The following is a 19,996-nucleotide window of genomic DNA, read 5'->3' as shown; positions in this document are numbered from 1 at the left end:
GACTTGATGAAACACATTTAAAAAATCCATTTTGGAGGTGATGAAATTTTAAAGACATTCAGGGGTCAATTTTCAAGTTATCTCATAAAGGGGAAAATCAAAAAGGGGAAGATGATCCAAACATGTTTGATAGGTATCCTTGATGAAAACCTGAGATGGGGAGACTCAGACTTTAAGAGGTACTTTAAAAATCTTCCTATTTATTTATCTATCATCTATCTATCAATTTCTTTATAATCACACAACTGACTAAGGAGTGTAGAGAATATAAAAACCTGCTTGTTGATTTACAACAAAATCCGGCTATAAAGGCCCTTCTCAAACAAGGTGTCCTTCAAGAGGAGACAATGTCAAAACTAGAAAACACCCACTGACAGATGCTACTATAGGAATAGATTTACTCACTTATCAGTTGCGTATTGACATGAAGGGAGCTATAAAACAAAGAGACACGTTCACCTAAAATATTTGTGTCATGGAAAATGCCCCACAGAGAGTACAAGCAAAAGAAAGACTCCCTATTTGGGGCATGGTTCTTTAAATGTTCATATGCACACATGATATTGTATTCATTACACTGAGCTCTGGAAGACTACAGAGCCTGCTTAGTGAAATTCACAGGAATGTGAAAGAGGAAGGAAGGAAGGAAGGAAGGAAAGAAGGAAGGAAGGAAGGAAGGAAGGAAGGAAGGAAGGAAGGAAGGAAGGAAGGAAGGAAGGAAGGAAGGAAGGAAGGAAGGAAAGAAAGAGGAAGATGGATGGATGAATAGTGAGGGATGGGTGGATAGATAGAAAGATAGATGGGTGGATAAAGAGATGGAAAGACAGAAAGAGAGATGAAAGAGAGAGAAAGACATCCATAAAGAGCCATAAAAGTCTAGGACAACTAGGACTTTGCCCCAGGACCCTAACATGGGAGTACTTCCTCTTCACACTGGACACAGGGATGACAGAGAACTGAAAAAAAAGAATGGAGGATCACCATGGAGAGGAACTGATAAAGTGTGCCACCTGACTCATATTGGTGCCTTTGAGGAAGAAACCCAGAGTTCCCTTTCCAGCCCTAGGATACAACCCTTCTGTTTGGGCTCCTACAGGCAGAAACATAACTACTACAAAGCCACCAGGGATTTACCCCAGTATACAAACATGGTGGGGTGCGCTTCCTCTCCCAAAGGTACCAATATCCCAAGAACGTATAATTCCTTGAGTGAGACAGATGGAGTATCATGAAGCATGGATGGTGGCTATGGAAAAGAAGTGCAATACCCTCCTCTGCCCTCAGATACTCGCCCCCCGGCTCTAAGTGTTGGTGACCATCTTGCTCCACTCTCCACAAAGTGAACTATCCATGTACCTCCTAGTTTGGAAGCCCACATGACATAATCCCTTGAGATTGTTAGTGATGGTGCTATGTACTAGTCTTGGTGTGTCTCAGAGACTCTCTCTGTCCCTTCACTCCCTCAACTAAATTTGTCCCAGGTGGCAGAATTTCAAATTATGGCTTTTTATACATGCATGTGTGGGCACAAATATATACACATTTATACATATATGTGTGTGTCTGTAGAACTCATCTCAGAAGAGGAATTTTCATGCAGGTTTTACAAGTACAGCAGAGAAAAGTATAGGTAAGAAGTACAAAAATAGCAAATACTGAAACTAGGTTTTGCTTGAAGAAGATTTTCCCCTTTATTGTAGGCAGCTGGGTAGTGCAGTGGCTAGAGCACTGGTTCTAGAATCATGAAAACTTGAGTTTGAATTTCACCTCAGACATTAGTTGAATGTGTTATATGACCCTGAATAAGTCACTTAACTTCTGTTTGCCTCATATTCCTCAATTATAAAACAGAGATCCTAATAGTACCTACTTTTCAGCATTGTTGTGAGTATCAAATGAGATAATATTTTAAAAGAACTTAGCATATTGCCTGGTGCACAGGTGATATAAATGCTTATCTTATCCCCCCATTATTGCAAAAGAAGGGCTATTTGTAAGAATTTAAGTGAGAATATTACACAATGTTGTTAATCCCATGAGTCCTCATAATATCACTTTGTGTCATAGTTGTCAAAGTTGTATATAAAAAGAATTTTGATATTAGACTTTGAGTGAAGATTTAAATCTCACCTCTGACACTAAATGGTGTGAAAATAGAAAAATCTCTTATTTCTCTGAGACTCAGAGAATACCTATTTTCCCTACTTCACAGGTTCATTGCAAGGTTCAATTGTGAGAGTGTATTCACAATGTTTTTGCAAACTTTAAAAGTGCTATATGGGGGCAGCTAGGTGGTACAGCGGATAAAGCACTGGCCCTGGATTCAGGAGGACCTGAGTTCAAATCTAGCCTCAGACAGTTGACACTTACTAGCTGTGTGACCCTGGGCAAGTCACTTAACCCTCATTGCCCTGTAAAAACCCAAAACAAAACAAAAAATACAAGTGCTATATTTGTCCTTTATTATCATTAATGCCATTACTTACCTGGGCAACTAGGTGGTGCCATAGATATAGTGCTAGGCATGGAGTCAGGAAGACCTGAGTTCAAATTCAGCCTTGGTCATTTACTTCCTATATAACCCTGCACTTAACCTTGCTTTCCTCAGTTTGCTCATCTATAAAATGAAATGGAAAAGGATATGACAAACCACTCCAATAACTTTGCTAGAAAATCCCAAATGGGGTCTCAGAGAATCATCCATGACTGAACCGACTCCACACAATTATTTACTCCTTACGTTGTAATTTCAAGGAGCCTTTCTGTTTAATGTTCTGTTCATAGCGACTCTCACTTTAGCTTTAAGTTTCTCATTCCATCCCACTCTCACCTCCTACCCTCTGTCAAATAATTTATTATCTGAGCAAACCTGTGAATGCCATAGGGAAAGCTTTCTCTATTTGCAGGAATCCCAGAGATAAACCCTTTTGCAAAGTGAAGAACCATTCTGCAGTGCAAAGAAGCGCAGGGAATTCCCGGTTGGGGCTGGGTATTTTTCAGCCTTACTACTATTCAGGGATCAGGGTAATAAGGCCAAGATGTTTTGGCAACTCTTGCCTCTGTGGGTGGAGGAGGGGATGGGTATGCTATGGATTTTTTACCCAGGCTCTGCCCAGACAGTAAGGGGTGTCCCAGGAAGACACAGGATGACCCAAGGTCCATACTGTAGCAACTGCCTCCTTCCATCTGTCTGCTTCCTCCAGGGATTCATGCTGATGCTAGCGAGCAGCAAAGTCTGATGTATTCTTCAGCAAACTGAAAGCTGAAATTCAAGGTGGACAATTTGCTGATGACACAAATTTGCTCAAATTCATCAAAGCAAGGCCTCGGACAGGGATCTGACCCAAGGAATGTCAGAGCAAATGAAAAACTGGGGGGAGGGAGAGACTAGCAGAAAACTCTTCCTACAGATGAGTTCTGAATTAGTTATAACCTTTCCAGAGATTCTGGCTTTGTCACAGGTAACCCAGGGAACGTCTTCCACTTGCTAGCTGCTGGTCATAAAAGTGAGTAAGAGGTTTGGCTGAATTAAGAAAGGGTTGGAGGATAATTTAGAAACTATTATAATAATGGCATTGTATAAATCAGAGGCCCGTCCTTACCTCAGAGCTTCCCTCTCCTCCCCTCTAAAATTAACTTCTTACAATAGAGCTGGGCCCTGGCTTTCCAGGCAGTGGTGGGGAGCCGTTTAAGGTTTTCTCTAGAATTCAGCACATAGATCTCTTGAAGGCTTAGTGTATGCTTCACAAAGCATCAATGCCCCTTTATTTTTACTTCCCTGGTTCTCCATGACTGTATCCCAGACATTTGTTCTCCCCAGCCCCCACCTCGGTCTTTCACAAAACCTCTTTACTGAATCTTGAATGCCTCTTGGGGAAGGGACATGCAAATGATGAGCAGTATCATTGAAGAAAGTGGGATTGAGGGAGGGAGAAAGGAGCTGGAGAGCTTTTAGATGATGGAAAATTAAAGGGGAACAAGATGAATGTGTCAGGAAAGCAGGAGGGGGCCCCACAAAGCAACTCGAAGGTATGAGGCAGCTCGACTGAGCCCTGCTTAATTGGGTCTATTGTTGGAGAACAAAAAAGCACCTTATTAAATGACAAAAAGCAGACTTTTAAAATGTCTCCTTTAAAAAACACATTTGATCAGCCTTAGGATGTTGTTACTAAAGTCCGAGTCAAACTTGCTAAATGCAATAGATGGAAAAATACATGTAAAAAGGAAAAGCCCATATTTTAAAGCCCCCTGCCCTTCAATCAGCCTGTGTTTATATATGTTTTTATGGAATGGAATAGTTATTAAACACCTACTATGTGCCAGGTACTATGCTAAGAACTTTACAAATATCCCTTCTAATGAAATGTTTATATTTGAGGTCAAGGAATAGTATAGCCTCATGTGTTGTGCCCCTTTAAATTGCAAACAGCTAGAGAGCAGAGATTGTTCAGGTAGTTAGAGCTAACTATTTATATCTAAATCTATCTATACCATTTAGTAAGCATTCACTATGGGCCAGGCATTGTGCTAAGCACTGGAGATAGAAGCAACCAAATGGTACCTGCCATAGAGGAACTTACATCTCACTGGGGAAAGACAAGAAATAAAGGGAAAGGATGGAAGGAGGGTTTGAGCATGGTTTGGAGGGGAAGTTGGCAGAGACTTTATCCTGCCTGAGATCTGCATAAAGGTGATAGCTGAAGCCATGAAAGTGGATAAATTCAGATAAAGGCAAAGAACTGAGAACAAGATCCTTGGGGAATACAAATAATTAGGCGATGGACTCAACAAAGGAGACAGAGAAGGAACAATCATAGAGGAAGAAAACTAAGAAACTTAGGTTGCAGAAGCAATGGCAAGAGAGAGCTTCATGGAGTGGATGGTAAACAAGGTCAGTGTCATAGAGAGGTCACGTAGATGAGGACTAAAGAAAGAACATTGGGTTTGATGAGTAGTGACCTCCAAGAACACAGTTTTAATAGAGAAGGAGGAACAGGACCCTATCACTAGGAGTGGAGGGGAATGTATGACTAGTAAGCCAATATAGTGGCTATAGTCCACAAGTTCAAAGACCATGAGTCAAAAAGGAAATTGAGAGTAGGGGTAATACCTTGAAGAGGAAGCAAGGTAAAACCAAGATTTTTGTTTGTTTGTTTGTAGGGCAATGAGAGTTAAGCCACTTGCCCAGGGTCACATAGCTAGTAAGTGTTAAGTGTCTGAGGCCAGATTTGAACTCAGGTCCTCCTGAATCCAGAGCTAGTGCTTTATATACTGCACCACCTAGCTGTCCCCCAAGATATTTTTGAGATGAGGAAGGCTACCTGATCATCTGTGAAGGAAGGAACCCGTGAAGAATGAGAGACTGAAAATATCAAAGAGGGGGATGGCAGAAGGATGTAAATTGAGTATCAATTGCAGTTAGAGGGTTTTATCTATTTTCTTCAGTCCAATGACATTCGACAAGCATCTACTCATTATTTACAAGGCACTATGCACCATGCTGGGAATTCAAAGACAAAATGAAAAACAGCATTGGACCTCAAAGAGCCTTTATTCTACTCTTCACAATCCTTTATTAAGCTAATATTATCTCCTACTTTTCATCTTTAAACTTTTTTTCAGAACCTGGAAGAAGCTGCCTCCGGTCGAAAACATGCCAACTGTTAGAATTAGCAGTGCAGTTTGTTCTCCCAATGTCAAATATGTTCGTTGGAAAGTGCATGAAGACTGGGTGACTCAGGTAAGAAGCAGATGAATACAAAACTTACCAAGCTTCCTTCTCTCTCCAGGCAAGATTTAAATAAACAAATAAATTAAAACTACATTCTTTATAGCATTGACCTAGTATAGATCACCCCTGGTCAGGGGCAGCTAGTTGGCACAGTTGGGTAAAGCACTGGCCCTAGATTCAGGAGGATCTGAATTCAAATCCAGCCTCAAACACTTATCACTTACTAGCTGTGTGGCCCTGGGCAAGTCACTTAACCTTCATTGCCCTGCCAAAAAAACATCAATCACCCCTGGTCAATCCAGTAATCAACACACATTTGTTGAGTATCCACTATGTTCTAGACACTGTGCTAGATGCCAGAAATACAAAGATAAAGATGGAATAGTCTTTGCCCTGAAAGAGCTTAACTAATATTGTAAATGGCTACCTATTCAACCAATCCCAAACAGGTGTTGACTGAAATGTTCAAAAGAGACTAAGACATTTATGGGAGTCACTCTAAGAGATGCCGTATGTATTGCAGTATTCATAAGATGATGAGCATGTGGTTCAATGACCCTTCCCTAGGAGCAGCTACTAACATTTCCTACCTTTGGCTGGATCTCCCATTTTATCAGTACATTTGAAATTGCTGTGTTAAAGTCTTGGTGGTTCCTGCACCTGAAGAGGCCATTTCTTTTCCTTTATCTCAGGGAATGAGTTGGTTAAAATGACTCAGTGCCCATGGGACCCATTTTATACCCCTGTGACTTCTTATCCTTGGAGGGAGTTATATCAGTGTAATTTAAGTTCTTGTGAAACTGAGGCATTGTCCTACATGTTGAAGTGAATTCCAAAGAGAACTGCTGACACAGCAAAGAAGAGCAGGAATATGCTCCAAACAAAGGTGCTTCAGGACAATAGGAATGGTGACATCTATTAGAAGAGGGAAATCTTGGGGCAGCTAGGTGGCGCAGTGGATAGAGCACCAGCCCTGGAGTCAGGAGTACCTGAGTTCAAATCTGGCCTTAGACACTTAACACTTACTAGCTGTGTGACCCTGGGCAAGTCACTTAACCCCAACTGCCTCACTAAAAAAAAAAAAGAAAAAAAAAAAGAAGAGGGTAATCTCACACTTGGAGCACAGTGGATAGAGCACTGGTTCTAGAGTCAGGAAGAATTATCTTACTGAGTTCAGATCCAGCCCCAAATATTTACTAGCTGTGTGACCCTGGACAAGTCACTTTACCCTGTTTTGCCTCAGCTTCCTCATCTATAAAAACGAGCTGGAGAAGGAACTGGCAAACCCTTTGGGTATCTTTGCCAAAAACCAAACCAAACCAAACCCAAATGGGATCATGAAGAGTTGGACACAACTGAACAACAAATTGGCACTTACTATCTCCGTCCAAATTTCTTAGTCTCCTTTAAACAAATCAAGTTTTAAACTGGGTGATAGGGAGTAGCAATAAAAATAGTCTTACTTATAAAAAGGGAGGATGAATGGGAGTGTGGGAAAGTATCACAGAGGGAGGAAATAACCATTAAAAGCATGAAGGCATAGGTGGAGTGATAGGTAAAATAGTGAATAACAGAAAGAAAGGCAGAACCAAGAAAAAACAATGGCATAGAAGCAATTGAGATTGACAAAATAATAACCATAAGAAAAAGGAAATAAATAATAGGTTAGGCCTACAGTAGAAAAGAAATGTGAATTCAATGCAACATAATTCAATTAACATTCATTAAGTACCTAGGTGCTAGAAAAAAAATTAATGGGAAAAAATAAGTTCTTTTCCCTCCAGGAGGTGACATTCAGCTAAGAATCTGTCATGTATACTCAGATGAATTGAGAATAAGGTAAAATGTTGTGAGGACAAGGATGAACAGAGAAAAATGCTCTAAAAAATTTTAGGAGCACTCAGGCTTCCTGGAAGAGATGGCAACCAAATTGAACTTTTAAAGAAGAGTATACTTTTGAAAGGTAGAAATGAAGAGGGATTTCAGCCTGCAGAAATGCACAGAGGTTCAAGATACCAGATAAAAGGACAAGTCAGATATACAGGCAGGTTTCAGTCTAATTTGGCTAGAAAATAGAGTGAATGAAAGGGAATAGTATAAAATAAAGCTGAATAATGAAAGTAATGCTAGAGGTAAAAAGGATAAAAAAATGGTCTGATATATTACTTTTCATTTTTCTTTTTCTTTTCTTTTTTTTTATTTGCGGGGCAGGCAGTGGGGGCTAAGTGACTTGCCCAGAGTCACACAACTAGTGTCAAGTGTCTGAGGCCGGACCTGAACTCAGGTACTCCTGAATCCAGGGCTGGTGCTTTATCCACTGTGCCACCTAGCTGCCCCACCCCCGATATATTTCTCAATGGTATAATATGTATGAAGAACCCAGCTGCTATCACCGAATCTTGCTCATCATGGGTATAAATAAATATTTATTATATATCATAGATAAGCATAACTAGATCCCAGCATGTTCTATAGTTCTCATAATAAACAACAACAACAAAACCAAATCCAAAAAAACTGGACAGCTAGGTGGTGCCATGGATAAAGCACTGACTCTGGATTGAGGAGGACCTGAGTTCAAATCTAAACTCAGAGACTTGACACTTACTAGCTGTCTGACCCTGGGCAAGTCACTTAACCCTCATTGCCCTGCAAAAAAGAAAGAAAGAAAGAAAGAAAGAAAGAAAGAAAGAAAGAAAGAAAGAAAGAAAGAAAGAAAGAAAGAAAGAAAGAAAGAAAGAAAGAAAGAAAGAAAGAAAATGAAGGACAAAGAACAGCAATTTTGTGTGAGGCACTGTGCTAGGCTCTGGGAATATAAAATGAAATGAAACCAACTCTCAATGAAAATACATGAGTGTATACAGAAACAGTACCAAGTAGATACCAAGGAGCTTAGGAACAAGGGAGGGCTCCAGGAGTTGGTGGAATCAGGGAAGTCTTCTAATAGAAGGTGGTTCTTTGATCTATGTCTTGAAGAAAGTAAGGAATTCTAAGGGGCAGAGGTGATGAGGGAGTACATCAGAGGAATAGGGGACAATCACTTGAAAGGAAAGAAAGAGTGTAAGGAACTGAGAGAAAGTTGGTTTGGCTGATGCATAGAAAATGAGATGGGGAGAAATGTACAACATATGGTTAAGGCTGTTGAGAAAATGAAACAGTGACTAAAGCAGTACTTTCCCCATGAAAAGTGCCAGTGGCAAAAGGAGTCAATGAACCAATGTTACCTTGAAGGGGAGGCTTCTAATGGAGTTAACTCAATATAAGTTAACAGTGTAACATGATAGCAAAGAAGTCCATAAGATCTTAGACTCTCTTGAGAAACATGGAAGCCAGGATTACAGAGATAATAGTTCCATACTACCTTCACTACCATACTATGCTCTGGTCAAAACCCATCTGAAGTATGTTAACATGGGCTCTGTGATGACTATACTGTATGTTAGAATTCCTTGAAAAGGAGGAAATTTCTAACCTGTAGTATAGTCATTACAGAGCCCATGTTAACAAATAGAATACTCCGTTCTGGGCACCAAGACCTTTTAAGAAGAAAATGGAAAGACTAGAGTGTGTCCAGAAAAGTATGACCAGGATTATGGAGGGTCTTAATATTGGTGAATGTGTTGAGAGAACTGGTGATGTTTAGCCTAGAAAAAAGAAAGGAAGGGACAGAGACAAGATGGCAGAGAGAAGCCAGTAAGTTGCCTGAGCTCTCCCAAGTTTTCCTCAAAAACAACATTAAACCAAGCCTCTAAATAGATTCTGAAACTACAAAACCTACAAAAAGACATAAAGGCACAAACTTCCAACTTGAGATAATTTAGAAGACTTTGGGAAAAGTAAGTCTTACTTGGGCAAAAGGAAAGCACAGCCCAGCTCAGCAGCACTGAGGGGGTCTGGGCAAGTCAGCAGGAAGCTCTTGGCCACAGCAGAGCAACTGAGGCCTCTTGATTCTGGCCTGACAAGCTAGTGGTGCAACAGACCAGTTGTGAGATCCACCAGCATCAGCAGAGAGAACAGGCTGCCAGCTGGAGGGCCACCCATGGGACAGGCATGACTGGGCCTGGCCATTCCAGCACCTGGAGTAAGCACAGGGAGCAAGCCCAGGGTGGTGAAAAATCCACAAGCCACAGAGGCCTCAGAGTAGAAAGCCAGTGACATACTCCTATCCCCCAGCACAAGAAGCTCAAAACAGTGACCCTTGTGTCCCAGGAGCTGAACTTAACTTTAAAAAAATAAGCTGAAATATGAGTAAGAAACAGAAGAAGGCTCTTGCCATTGACAGCTTCTGTGTCAACAGGGAAGAGCTAAACACAAAATCAGATGAGAATTACCTACATGTGAAGCCTCAAGAGGGGAGATGAATTTGGTCTCAAGACCAAAAAGCCTTCTTGGAATAGCTCAGAAAGGATTTTTAAAAAATCAATTGAGAGAGGTAGAAGAAAAAATGGGGAGAGAAATGAAAGCAACACAAGAAAATTATGAAAAAAGAACCAGCATCTTGGAAAAGGAAGCACAAAGATTGACTGAAGAAAACAATTCCTTAAAAATTTCAGTTGTACAAATAGAAAAGGAGGTGCAAAAGCTTACTAAAGAAAACAATACCTTAAAAATTTGAATTGGACAGATGGAAGCTAATGACTCAATGAGACACCAGGAATCAGTCAAACGAAATCAAAATAATGGAGAAATAGAAGAAAATGTGAAATACCTCATTGGAAAGACAACTGACCTGGAAAATAGATCCAGGAGAGATAATTTGAGAATTATTAGACTGCCTGAAAGCCATGATCAGAAAAAGAGTCTAGGCACCATATTCCAGGAAATTATCAAGGAGAACTGCCCTGATATTATAGAATAAGAGGATAAAATCATCAATGAAAGAATCCACTGATCACCTCCTGAAAGAGACCCCAAAAGGAAAACTCCAAGGAATATTGTAACCAAATTCCAGAATTATCAGATGAAAGAGAAAATACTCCATGCAGCTAGAAAGAAGCAATTTAAATATAATGGAGCCACAGTCAGGATTGCACAGGACCTGGCAGCTTCAACATTAAAGGATCACAAGACTTGGAATATGATATTCTGGAAGGCAAAGAAGCTTGGATTGCAACCAAGAATGAACTACCCAGCAAAACTTAGCATTATCTTTCAGGGGAAAAGATGGACATTCAATGAAATAAGGGACTTTCAAAATTTCCTGATGCAAAGACCAGAACTGAATAGAAAATTTGATCTTAACACACAAAACTCAAGAGAAGTTTAAAAAGGTAAATGGGGGGGGGGAAAGTTATTCAATAAGGTTAAACTGTTTACATCCCTACACAGGAAGATAATACTTATAACTCTTGAGAACTGTATTTATATATTTGGGGAGACATGACAAATACACACAGAGGGTATTAATATAAATTGTCTTTGATGTGATGATATAAAGAAAATTAAGGGGTGAAAAAAAGGAGTTTATGGGGAGAAGAGGAAAGGAGAGGTGAATTACATCATATGAAGAGGTGCAAAAATCCTATTACAATAGAGGGAAAGAAGGGAGAGGTGAACATTATTTCAACCTTACTCTCACCAGATTTGGTTCAAAGAGGGAATAACATATATGTTCATTTGGATAAAGAAATTTAGCTTATGCTTTAGGGAAGTAAAAGGGTAAGGGAGAAATAGGGGAGAAAAGGGTAAAGAAAAATGAGGGGGCTGATAAAAGGGAGAGCAGATTGGGGGAAGCAGGGGTAAGGAGCAAAACATTGGTGAGGAGGAATAGGGTGAAAAGGGCGGGGAGTACAAAAAGGGTAAATAGAACGGAGGAAAATAGACAGTTAGCAATAATAACTATGAATGTGAATGGGATGAATTCTGCCATAAAATGGAAACAAATATCAGAGTGGATTAAAAAACAGAATCCTACAATATGCTGTTTACAAGAAATACATTTAACGCAGAGAGATAAACACAGAGTAAAGATAAAATGTTGGAGCAGAATATATTATGCTTCAGCTAAAGTTAAAAAAGCAGGGGTAGCAATCCGGCAAACATAGATCTAATTAAAAGAGATAAGGAAGGAAACTACATCTTGCTGAAAGGTACAACAGATAATGAATTAATATCAATACTAAACATGTATGTGACAAGTGGCATAGCATCCAAATTCTTAGAAGAGAAGTTAAATGAGTTACAAGAGGAAATAGACAGCAAAACTATACTAGTGGGGGATCTGAATCTTCCCCTCTCAGAATTAGATAAATCTAGCCACAAAATAAATAAGAAAGAAGTTAAAGAGGTAAATAGAATGTTAGAAAAATTAGATAGGATAGATGTCTGGAAAAAAATGAATGAGGATAGAAAGGAATATACCTTTTTTTCAGCAGTACATGGAACATATTAAAAAATTGACTTAGGGCACAAAAACCTCATAGTCAAATGTAGACAGGCAAAAATATTAAATGCATCCTTCTCAGATCATGATACAATAAAAATTACATATAATAAAGAGCCATGGAAAAGTAGACTGAAAATTAATTGGAAACTAAATAATCTCATCCTAAAGAATGGGTGGGTCAAACAACAAATCATAGAAACAATCAATAACTTTATGCAAGAAAATGATAATAATGAAACAACATACCAAAACCTATGGGATGTAACTAAAGCCATGCTTAGGGGAAATTTTATATCTCTAAATGCTTACATTAATGAAAAAAGAGAAAGAAGAGATCAATGAATTGGGAATGAAACAAAAAAAGCTAGGAAAAGAACAAATTAAAAATACCCAATTAAATACTAAATTAGAAATCCTGAAAACCAAAGTAGAAATTAATAAAATCGAAAGCAAGAAAACTGTAGAATTAATCAATAAAACTAAGAGCTGGCTTTATGAAAAAAAAAACAATAAAATAGATAAACCTTGGGTTAATTTGATTTAAAAAAAGAAAGAAGAAAACCAAATTACCAGTATCAAAAATGAAAGGGGTGATTTCACCACCAATGAAGTGGAAATTAAAGCAATAATTAGGAACTATTTTGCCAAACTGTAAGCCAATAAATTTGACAATCTAAATGAAATGGATAAATATTTACAAAAATACAAATTGCCCAGGTTAACTTAAGAGGAAATGAAATCCTTAAATAAACCCATATTAGAAAAAAGAAATTGAACAAGCCATTAATGAACTCTCTAAGAAAAAATCTCCAGGGCCAGATGGGTTTACAGGTGAATTCTACCAAACATTTAAAGAACAATTAATTCCAATATTATGCAAATTATTTGGGAAAATAGGTGAAGGAGTTCTACCAAATTCCTTTTATGACACAAATATGGTGGTGATACCAAAACCAGGCAGAGCCAAAACAGAGAAAGAAAATTATAGACCAATTTCACTAATGAATATTGATGCAAAAATCTTAAATAAGATATTAGCAAGGAGATTACAGCAAGTGATCACCAGGATAATACACTATGACCAGGTGGGATTTATACCAGGAATGCAGGGCTGATTCAACATTAGGAAAACTATCAACATAATGAACCACATCAATAAGAAAACTAACCAAAATCATATGATTATCTTAATAGATGCAGAGAAAGCTTTTGACAAAATACAGCACCCATTCCTAATAAAAACACTAGAGAGTTTAGGAATAGGTGGAGCTTTCCTTAAAATAATAAGTACTATCTACCTAAAACCATCAGCAAGCATTATATGTAATGGAGATAAGTTAGAGGCCTTCGCAATAAGATCAGGGGTGAAACACAATGTCCATTATCACCTCTATTATTTAATATTGTACTAGAAATGTTAACTTTATCAATAAGAGAAGAAAAAAGAATTAAAGGAAATAGAATAGGCAAGGAGGAAATGAAACTGTCATTCTTTGCAGATGATATGATGGTATACTTAGAGAATCCTAGAGAACCAACTAAAAACTACTTAAAAAAATTAATAACTTCAGCAAAGTTGCAGGATATAAAATAAATCCACATAAATCATCAGCATTTCTATACATGACCAACAAAGTCTAACAGCGATAGAAAGAGAAATTCCATTTAAAGTAACAGTAGACAATATAAAATACTTGGGAGTCTACTTGCCAAGACAAATCCAAGAACTCTATGAACACAATTACAAAACACTTTTTACATAAATCAAATCAGATCTAAATAATTGGAAAAATATCAATTGCTCATGGATAGGCCAAGCTAATATAATAAATATGGCAATTCTACCTAAATTAATTTACTTGTTCAGTGCCATACCAATCAGACTACCTAAAACTTATTTTATAGAGCTGGAAAAACAAATGGTCAAGAATATCAAGGGAACTAATGAAAAAAATGCACAGGAAGGTGGGCTAGCTGCACCAAATCTGAAGCTTTACTATAAAGCGTCTGTCATCAAAACTGTTTGGTACTGGCTAAGAAACAGAGTGGTGGATCAATGAAATAGGTTAGGTACAGGAGACACAGTAGTAATTAACTTTTGTAATGTACTGTTTGATAAACCCAAAGACTCTAGCTTCTGGGATAGGAACTCAGTATTTGACAAAAACTGCTGGGAAAATTTGAAGATAGTATGGCAGAAACTAGGCATAGACCATGATTTGACATAAAAGGTGATACCATAGGTAAATTAGGAAAAGAAGGAATAGTTTGCCTCTCAGATTTATGGAAAAGAGAACAGTTTATGACCAAACAAGAGACAGAGACTATTATGAAATGCAAAACGGATGATTTAGATTACATTAAATTAAAAAGTTTTTGTACAAACAGAAACAATGCATCCCAAATTAGAAGGGAGGCAGAAAGCTGGGAAATAATTTTATAGCCAGTATTTCTGATAAAGGCCTCATTTTTAAAATGTATCAGGAACTAAATCAAATTTATAAGAATCCAAGTCATTCCCCAATTGAGAAATGGTCAAAGGATATGAACAGGCAGTTTTCTGATGAATAAATCAAAGCTATTTATTGACATATGAAAAAATGCTCTAAATCACTACTGATTAAAGAAATGCAAATTAAAACAACTCTGAGGTACTACCTGACACCTATCAGATTGGCTAATATGACAAAAAAGGAAAATAATAAATGTTGGAGAAGCTGTTGAAAAATTGGAACACATGCATTGTTGGTGAAGCTGTGAACTGATCCAACCAATTCTGGAGAATAATTTGGAACTATGCCCAAAGGGGAATAAAGCTACGCATACTCTTTGACCCAGTAGTATCACTGTTAGGTCTTTTTCCCAAAGAGATCATGAAAAAGGGAAAAGGACACACATGTACAAAAATATTTATAGCTGTTCTTTTTGTGGTGGCAAGGAATTGGAAATTGAGGGGATGCCCATCAATTGGGGAATGGCTGAACAAGTTGTGGTATATGAATGTAATGGAATACTATTGTGCTGTAAGAAACAATGTGCAGGCAGATTTCAGAGAAACCTGGAAAGACTTACATGAACTGATGCTGAGTAAGATGAGCAGAACCAGGAGAACATTATACACAGTATCAACAACATTGTGTGTTGATCAACTGTGATAGACTTGACTCTTCTCAGCAATACAATGGTCCAAGATAGTTCCAAAGGACTCATGATGGAAAATGCTCCCCAAATCCAGAAAAAAACAACCATGGAATCTAGATGCAGATTGAGCCATACTATTTCTATTTTTGTTTTTTGTTTTTCTTTTTTGAAGTTTTTCCTTTTTGCTCTGATTCTTCTTTCACAACATGACTAATGCAGAAATATGTATAATGTGATTGTACAGATATAACCTATATCAGATTGCTTGCTGTCTTGGGGAAGGGGGAGGGAGAGGAGGGAGGGAGAAAAATTTGAAACTAGAAATCTTATAAAAACAAATGTTGAAAACTATCTCTACATGTAACTGGAAAATAATAAAATACTTTTGTGGGGAAAAAAAAAAACATTAAAGAAAAAGGAAGACTTGGAGGACCTGACAGTTGTCAGGTTACTAGAAGGGCTGTCATGTGAGAAAGAGGGTAGATCTGCCTTACTTGGCCTTTGAGGGCAGATGGGGTAGAAGCAATGGAAATTGCAGAGGCCAGATAAAGACTTGATATAAAGAGGAATTTCCTAACAATTTAAGTTATCCCAAAGGTAGTATGTTCCCTTTCAGTAAAGTTTTTCTTGTTAAAGATGGAAAACTGCACATCAGGTATGCTGTTGAGAGCAGGGAGGATTTCTGTTCAGTATGGGTAGCACTAGGAACCCCTAAGGACCTCTTTGACTCTGAGATTCTGTATAATAGGGTTGTTGTTGTTCATTCATTTCAGTTATGTCTGACTCTTTGTGACCTCATTTGAGTTAGGGGGGTTTTTTTGGCAAAAATACTCAAGTGGTTTGCCATTTCCTTCTCTACCTCATTTTATGGGTATGGAACTGAGGCAAACAGGGTTAAGTGACTTGTCCAAGGTTACACAGTTAGTAAGTGTCTGAGACCAGGATGATGAGTCTTCCTGACTCTAGGCCCAGTACTCTATACATTGCACCACCTAGCTGCCCAAGTTTAACCCGGTTTACATGATCTTATCCTTTAAGAAGATCATCCAGAAGTGATCCTAACTCAGTCAAGGTGATAGGTTGATGGAAGAGATATTTGGAGGCTAGAAGTTTAGCAGAGTATAACAGCATAGAATATATGTTTGATAAATGTTGGTTGGGTGGTTGAATGAATGAATGAATGAATGAATGGGTAGATGTTCAGCTTATGTGTAAGGTCAGCTGTAGTCCTTCCAGCTATGAACCTGGTTACCCGGCTTTAGAACTGCTCTGTCTTGGCAATATTCTCCTTAAAATGTGCCAGTCAGAACTGATATGGTTAGAACAGAGTTTAGTGCCACCACCACCTCCCTAGTTCCAGGCATTTGTACTTCAAGCCTTACATACTTTAATAGGCCTTGATCACTGCACTCTATTTCCAAAAATAGATGATCCTGGATGTTATATGTCACAGTATTTTATGTTACTCACTATATCTTCCAAATTGAAGGCAACTCATTCGAATGAATAAAGTGGTTTTCACTTTAAAGTCCTTGTAGCTGTGATGTGGGTCACATTCAGATTTTCCCAGAAAATCCTAAAATAGAGAATAGAAACTGCGACATGTTCTGTTAGACATGATCCACAGGAATTGTTTGCTCTGGTTTTAGCTTTATGAGAAAGCGTAGAAGGAAGATACTGCCATCCGCAAGCACGCCAATACACCCACTCCTGTCCACCTACACACACATGTTTTTTTAAATGTTCTTCATGCTTTTAACAAGTGGTTTCCTCTCTCCAGAAACACATTTCTAGTGAATTTTAAAATACCGTTATACAGTTTTATTTAATCTTACCCATGATCTTGATGTTAATTGACATTTTTCCCTCTTTTTTTATAGTTGAACTACTATGATTCCATTCGAGTCGTCATTTCTGCCTCTATCCATGAGCCCACTGCTCTAGTAATAGGTATTATTTATCCATTCATATCATTCCTCTTCAATGTTCCCTTAGCTTCTTATTTCCAATCCCTGAGTTTCCTGCCTTTATAGTTTCTATACAATTATAAAATATAATAATAGCTTACATTTTATAGTATTTTTATAATGCAAAAATGAAACCTCTCATCCTCAGAATTCGATGCTCTTTTGTAACAGAAAAATACTGAAGCAAAATTACCCAGTGCTATGACTGAATCTGATGATATTCTGCCCTAATAGTCTCCTACCTCTCTATTGAGAGGAGGGAGGTATGTTTCATTATTGATTCCCAGTTTCCTTTTAGTGATCTTTTCATTTACAGGATTGTAGTGATATAGTAAAGTGTATTTTCATAGGCATTGTCTCAAATGATCTTTACAGCTAAGTAGCACAGTTGGTTGAATACTGGCCTTGACGTCAGGGAGATCTAAGTTCAAATCCAGCCTCAGACTCTTATTAGTTATGTGACTCTGGGCAAGTCGTTTAACCCCTGACTGCCTCTGTCTCTTCAACTATAAAATATGGATATTGATAGCACTTACCTCCCAAAGTTGTTGTGAGGATCAAATGAAACCTTTTTGTAAAGTTCTTAGCATAGTTCCTAGGATATAATAGGTCCTTAAAAATGCTTATTTTCTTCCTTCCTTCTTTCTCTCCTCCCTCCTTCCCTCTCTCCTTCCTCCTTCTTTCTTTTCCTCCTTTCTTCTTTTCTTTCATTCCTTCCTCCCTCCCTTCTTTAGTTCCTTCCTTCCTTCTTTCATTCATTCCTTCCTTCCTTCCTCCCTCCCTCCCTCTGTCACCCCTTCCTTCCTTCCCTCTCTACTTCTCTTTCTTTCTCCCCTTTCTGCTTTTCTTTTATCCCTCCCTCTCTCCCTCCCTCCTTACTTCCCTCCTTCTCTTTTTCTTTCCCTCCTTTTTTTCTTTTCTTTCATCCTTCCCTCCCTCCCTCCCTTCCTTTCAGTCTCCTCAGGAACTGTTTAATTTTTGTCTTTGGATTCCCAGTGCCTACCTAACACAGAGTCTAGCAACACAGTAGGCACTTAATTAATTCTGAACTGAATTCTGACCATATCCTGGCATGAACTTGGGAAACGCAACATTTTTTTTAAAGTAATTTCAACAATATTGATACCCAAGGTCACAGTTTCCCCTTAATTCCAAAGTGTGGGGAGAGATTTCAATGAGCTATTTATTGTTCCAGACGATGGAACCCTGGTGTAAATATTCAGAGGGCCTCTAGCATTGCTTGTTCCCTCAGATACGCAGGAACTTCTCCCCTCAGTTGAAAAACTTGCTATTTGTTAATAAACTAGAGGACGAGCCACTGTGGTATTTTGTCTTAAATGAATGTCTGCCCAAACTGGTGGAGGAGTTCTCAGATTTGCCTCTGTGCATCTGACCCTAATAGATCACTGACGTCATGACATGCTGCCTAGAGATACTTTGTAGTTTTCTAAGAAATGGGCAGCTTTGGGATGGAAAGGCAGCTGCTGCTCAACCTTCCCTGCCGAGTCCTCCTTGAGCACCCAAGGCCATCACCAGGGAGATACAGAGCCCAGAGTAAATCACAACACCCTCCTCTGCCCCACCCCCCGTCTCCTTGCTTCCTACACAATATTGTTAAACTCGTGTCATCTGGTTAAAATGAACATCAAGAACAACCCTGAAAGAAAGCATAGGACACAGAAGGGTAACATGCAGCTTGAGGGAGTCAAGAACAGCAGGTGGAGGTATATGAAGTCAGATGATCAACTTCAGTACTTCAGTCCCTAGGAAGGAGGGTAGGTTATGGGTTGATTGCATAGATATCTATTCAATGTCTTGAATCTGGTTGGGTTTTTGTTGTTGTTGTTTTTTGTTTTTGTTTTTGTTTTCTGAGGGGCAATTGGGGTTAAGTGACTTGCCCAGGGTCACACAGCTAGTGTCAAGTATCTGAGGCTGGATTTGAACTCGGGTCCTCCTGAATCCAGGGCTGGTGTTCTATCCACTATGCCACCTAGCTGCCCCTTTTACCTGTTTTTTTAAGGATGACCTATCGCTATTTCCTTCTCCCCCATTCTGTTTCTCCCACAGTAATTCACCCCAACAACAACCTGTTTTCTCAGAACCTTAGGGACTAGTGTGGGCAGCTAGGTTGCACAGTAGATAGAGCACTGAAATTGGGAGGACTTGAGTTCAAATCTCACCTCAGACACTTACTAGTTGTGTGACCCTGGGCAAGTCACTTAACTCCAATTGCCTTAAATATCCAGGGCCATCTCCAGTTATCCTGATATATATCCAGTCCAGTAGGCCCAGATGGCTCTAGGGGAGAGAAGGAGGCTGGTGACCTTTCACAGTCCTCTCTCACTTAAATCCAATTCACTTTAAGTATGACATCACCCTGATTTTGTGATCCTCTTGGAGAATGAAGGACAACCAAAACCACAACAAAGAACTAGTACAAAGAACTAGTGTGACCCACCCCTGCCAAGGACAGCTCTGCCTGCAACTCACATCATCCTTTATGAAGTTGTGCTTTGTTTTGTTTTCTTAAATCACATTGAGCCTAAATTTGCTTGTCTGAAGGTCAGTGATGCTACTTATCTCCTGAGAAAGAGATGATGGACTCAGGGAGTAGAATGAGACATAGATTTTTTTTGGAGATCGCCAATGTAGGAATTTGTTTTGGTTAATTGTGCATATTTATTACAAGGGTTTTCTTTTTATTTTTTACTAGTGATGGGGGGAAGGAGAAAAAAATTATGTTCATTAAAAAATTTCAATTTAATTTTAAAA

At 38.7% G+C, this 19,996-nt stretch overlaps 1 protein-coding gene across 1 annotated transcript in view; it reads left to right on the top strand.

Annotated features, from left to right (window-relative positions):
• Positions 1-1,235: 1,235 nt before the first annotated feature.
• LOC122747801 (WD repeat-containing protein 49-like) overlaps positions 1,236-19,996 on the top strand; it is a 118,389-nt gene continuing 99,628 nt past the window's right edge. The window contains exons 1-3 of the mRNA XM_043993629.1: positions 1,236-1,339; positions 5,623-5,740; positions 17,138-17,207. Of these exons, the coding sequence (XP_043849564.1) occupies positions 1,236-1,339; positions 5,623-5,740; positions 17,138-17,207 (292 nt within the window). The remainder of the gene's footprint in view (positions 1,340-5,622; positions 5,741-17,137; positions 17,208-19,996) is intronic.

This window comes from Dromiciops gliroides, chromosome 3 (assembly GCF_019393635.1).
Source record: "Dromiciops gliroides isolate mDroGli1 chromosome 3, mDroGli1.pri, whole genome shotgun sequence".
In the NCBI taxonomy this organism is placed as follows: domain Eukaryota; kingdom Metazoa; phylum Chordata; class Mammalia; order Microbiotheria; family Microbiotheriidae; genus Dromiciops; species Dromiciops gliroides.
This window is presented reverse-complemented; position numbering and strand designations above follow the sequence as displayed.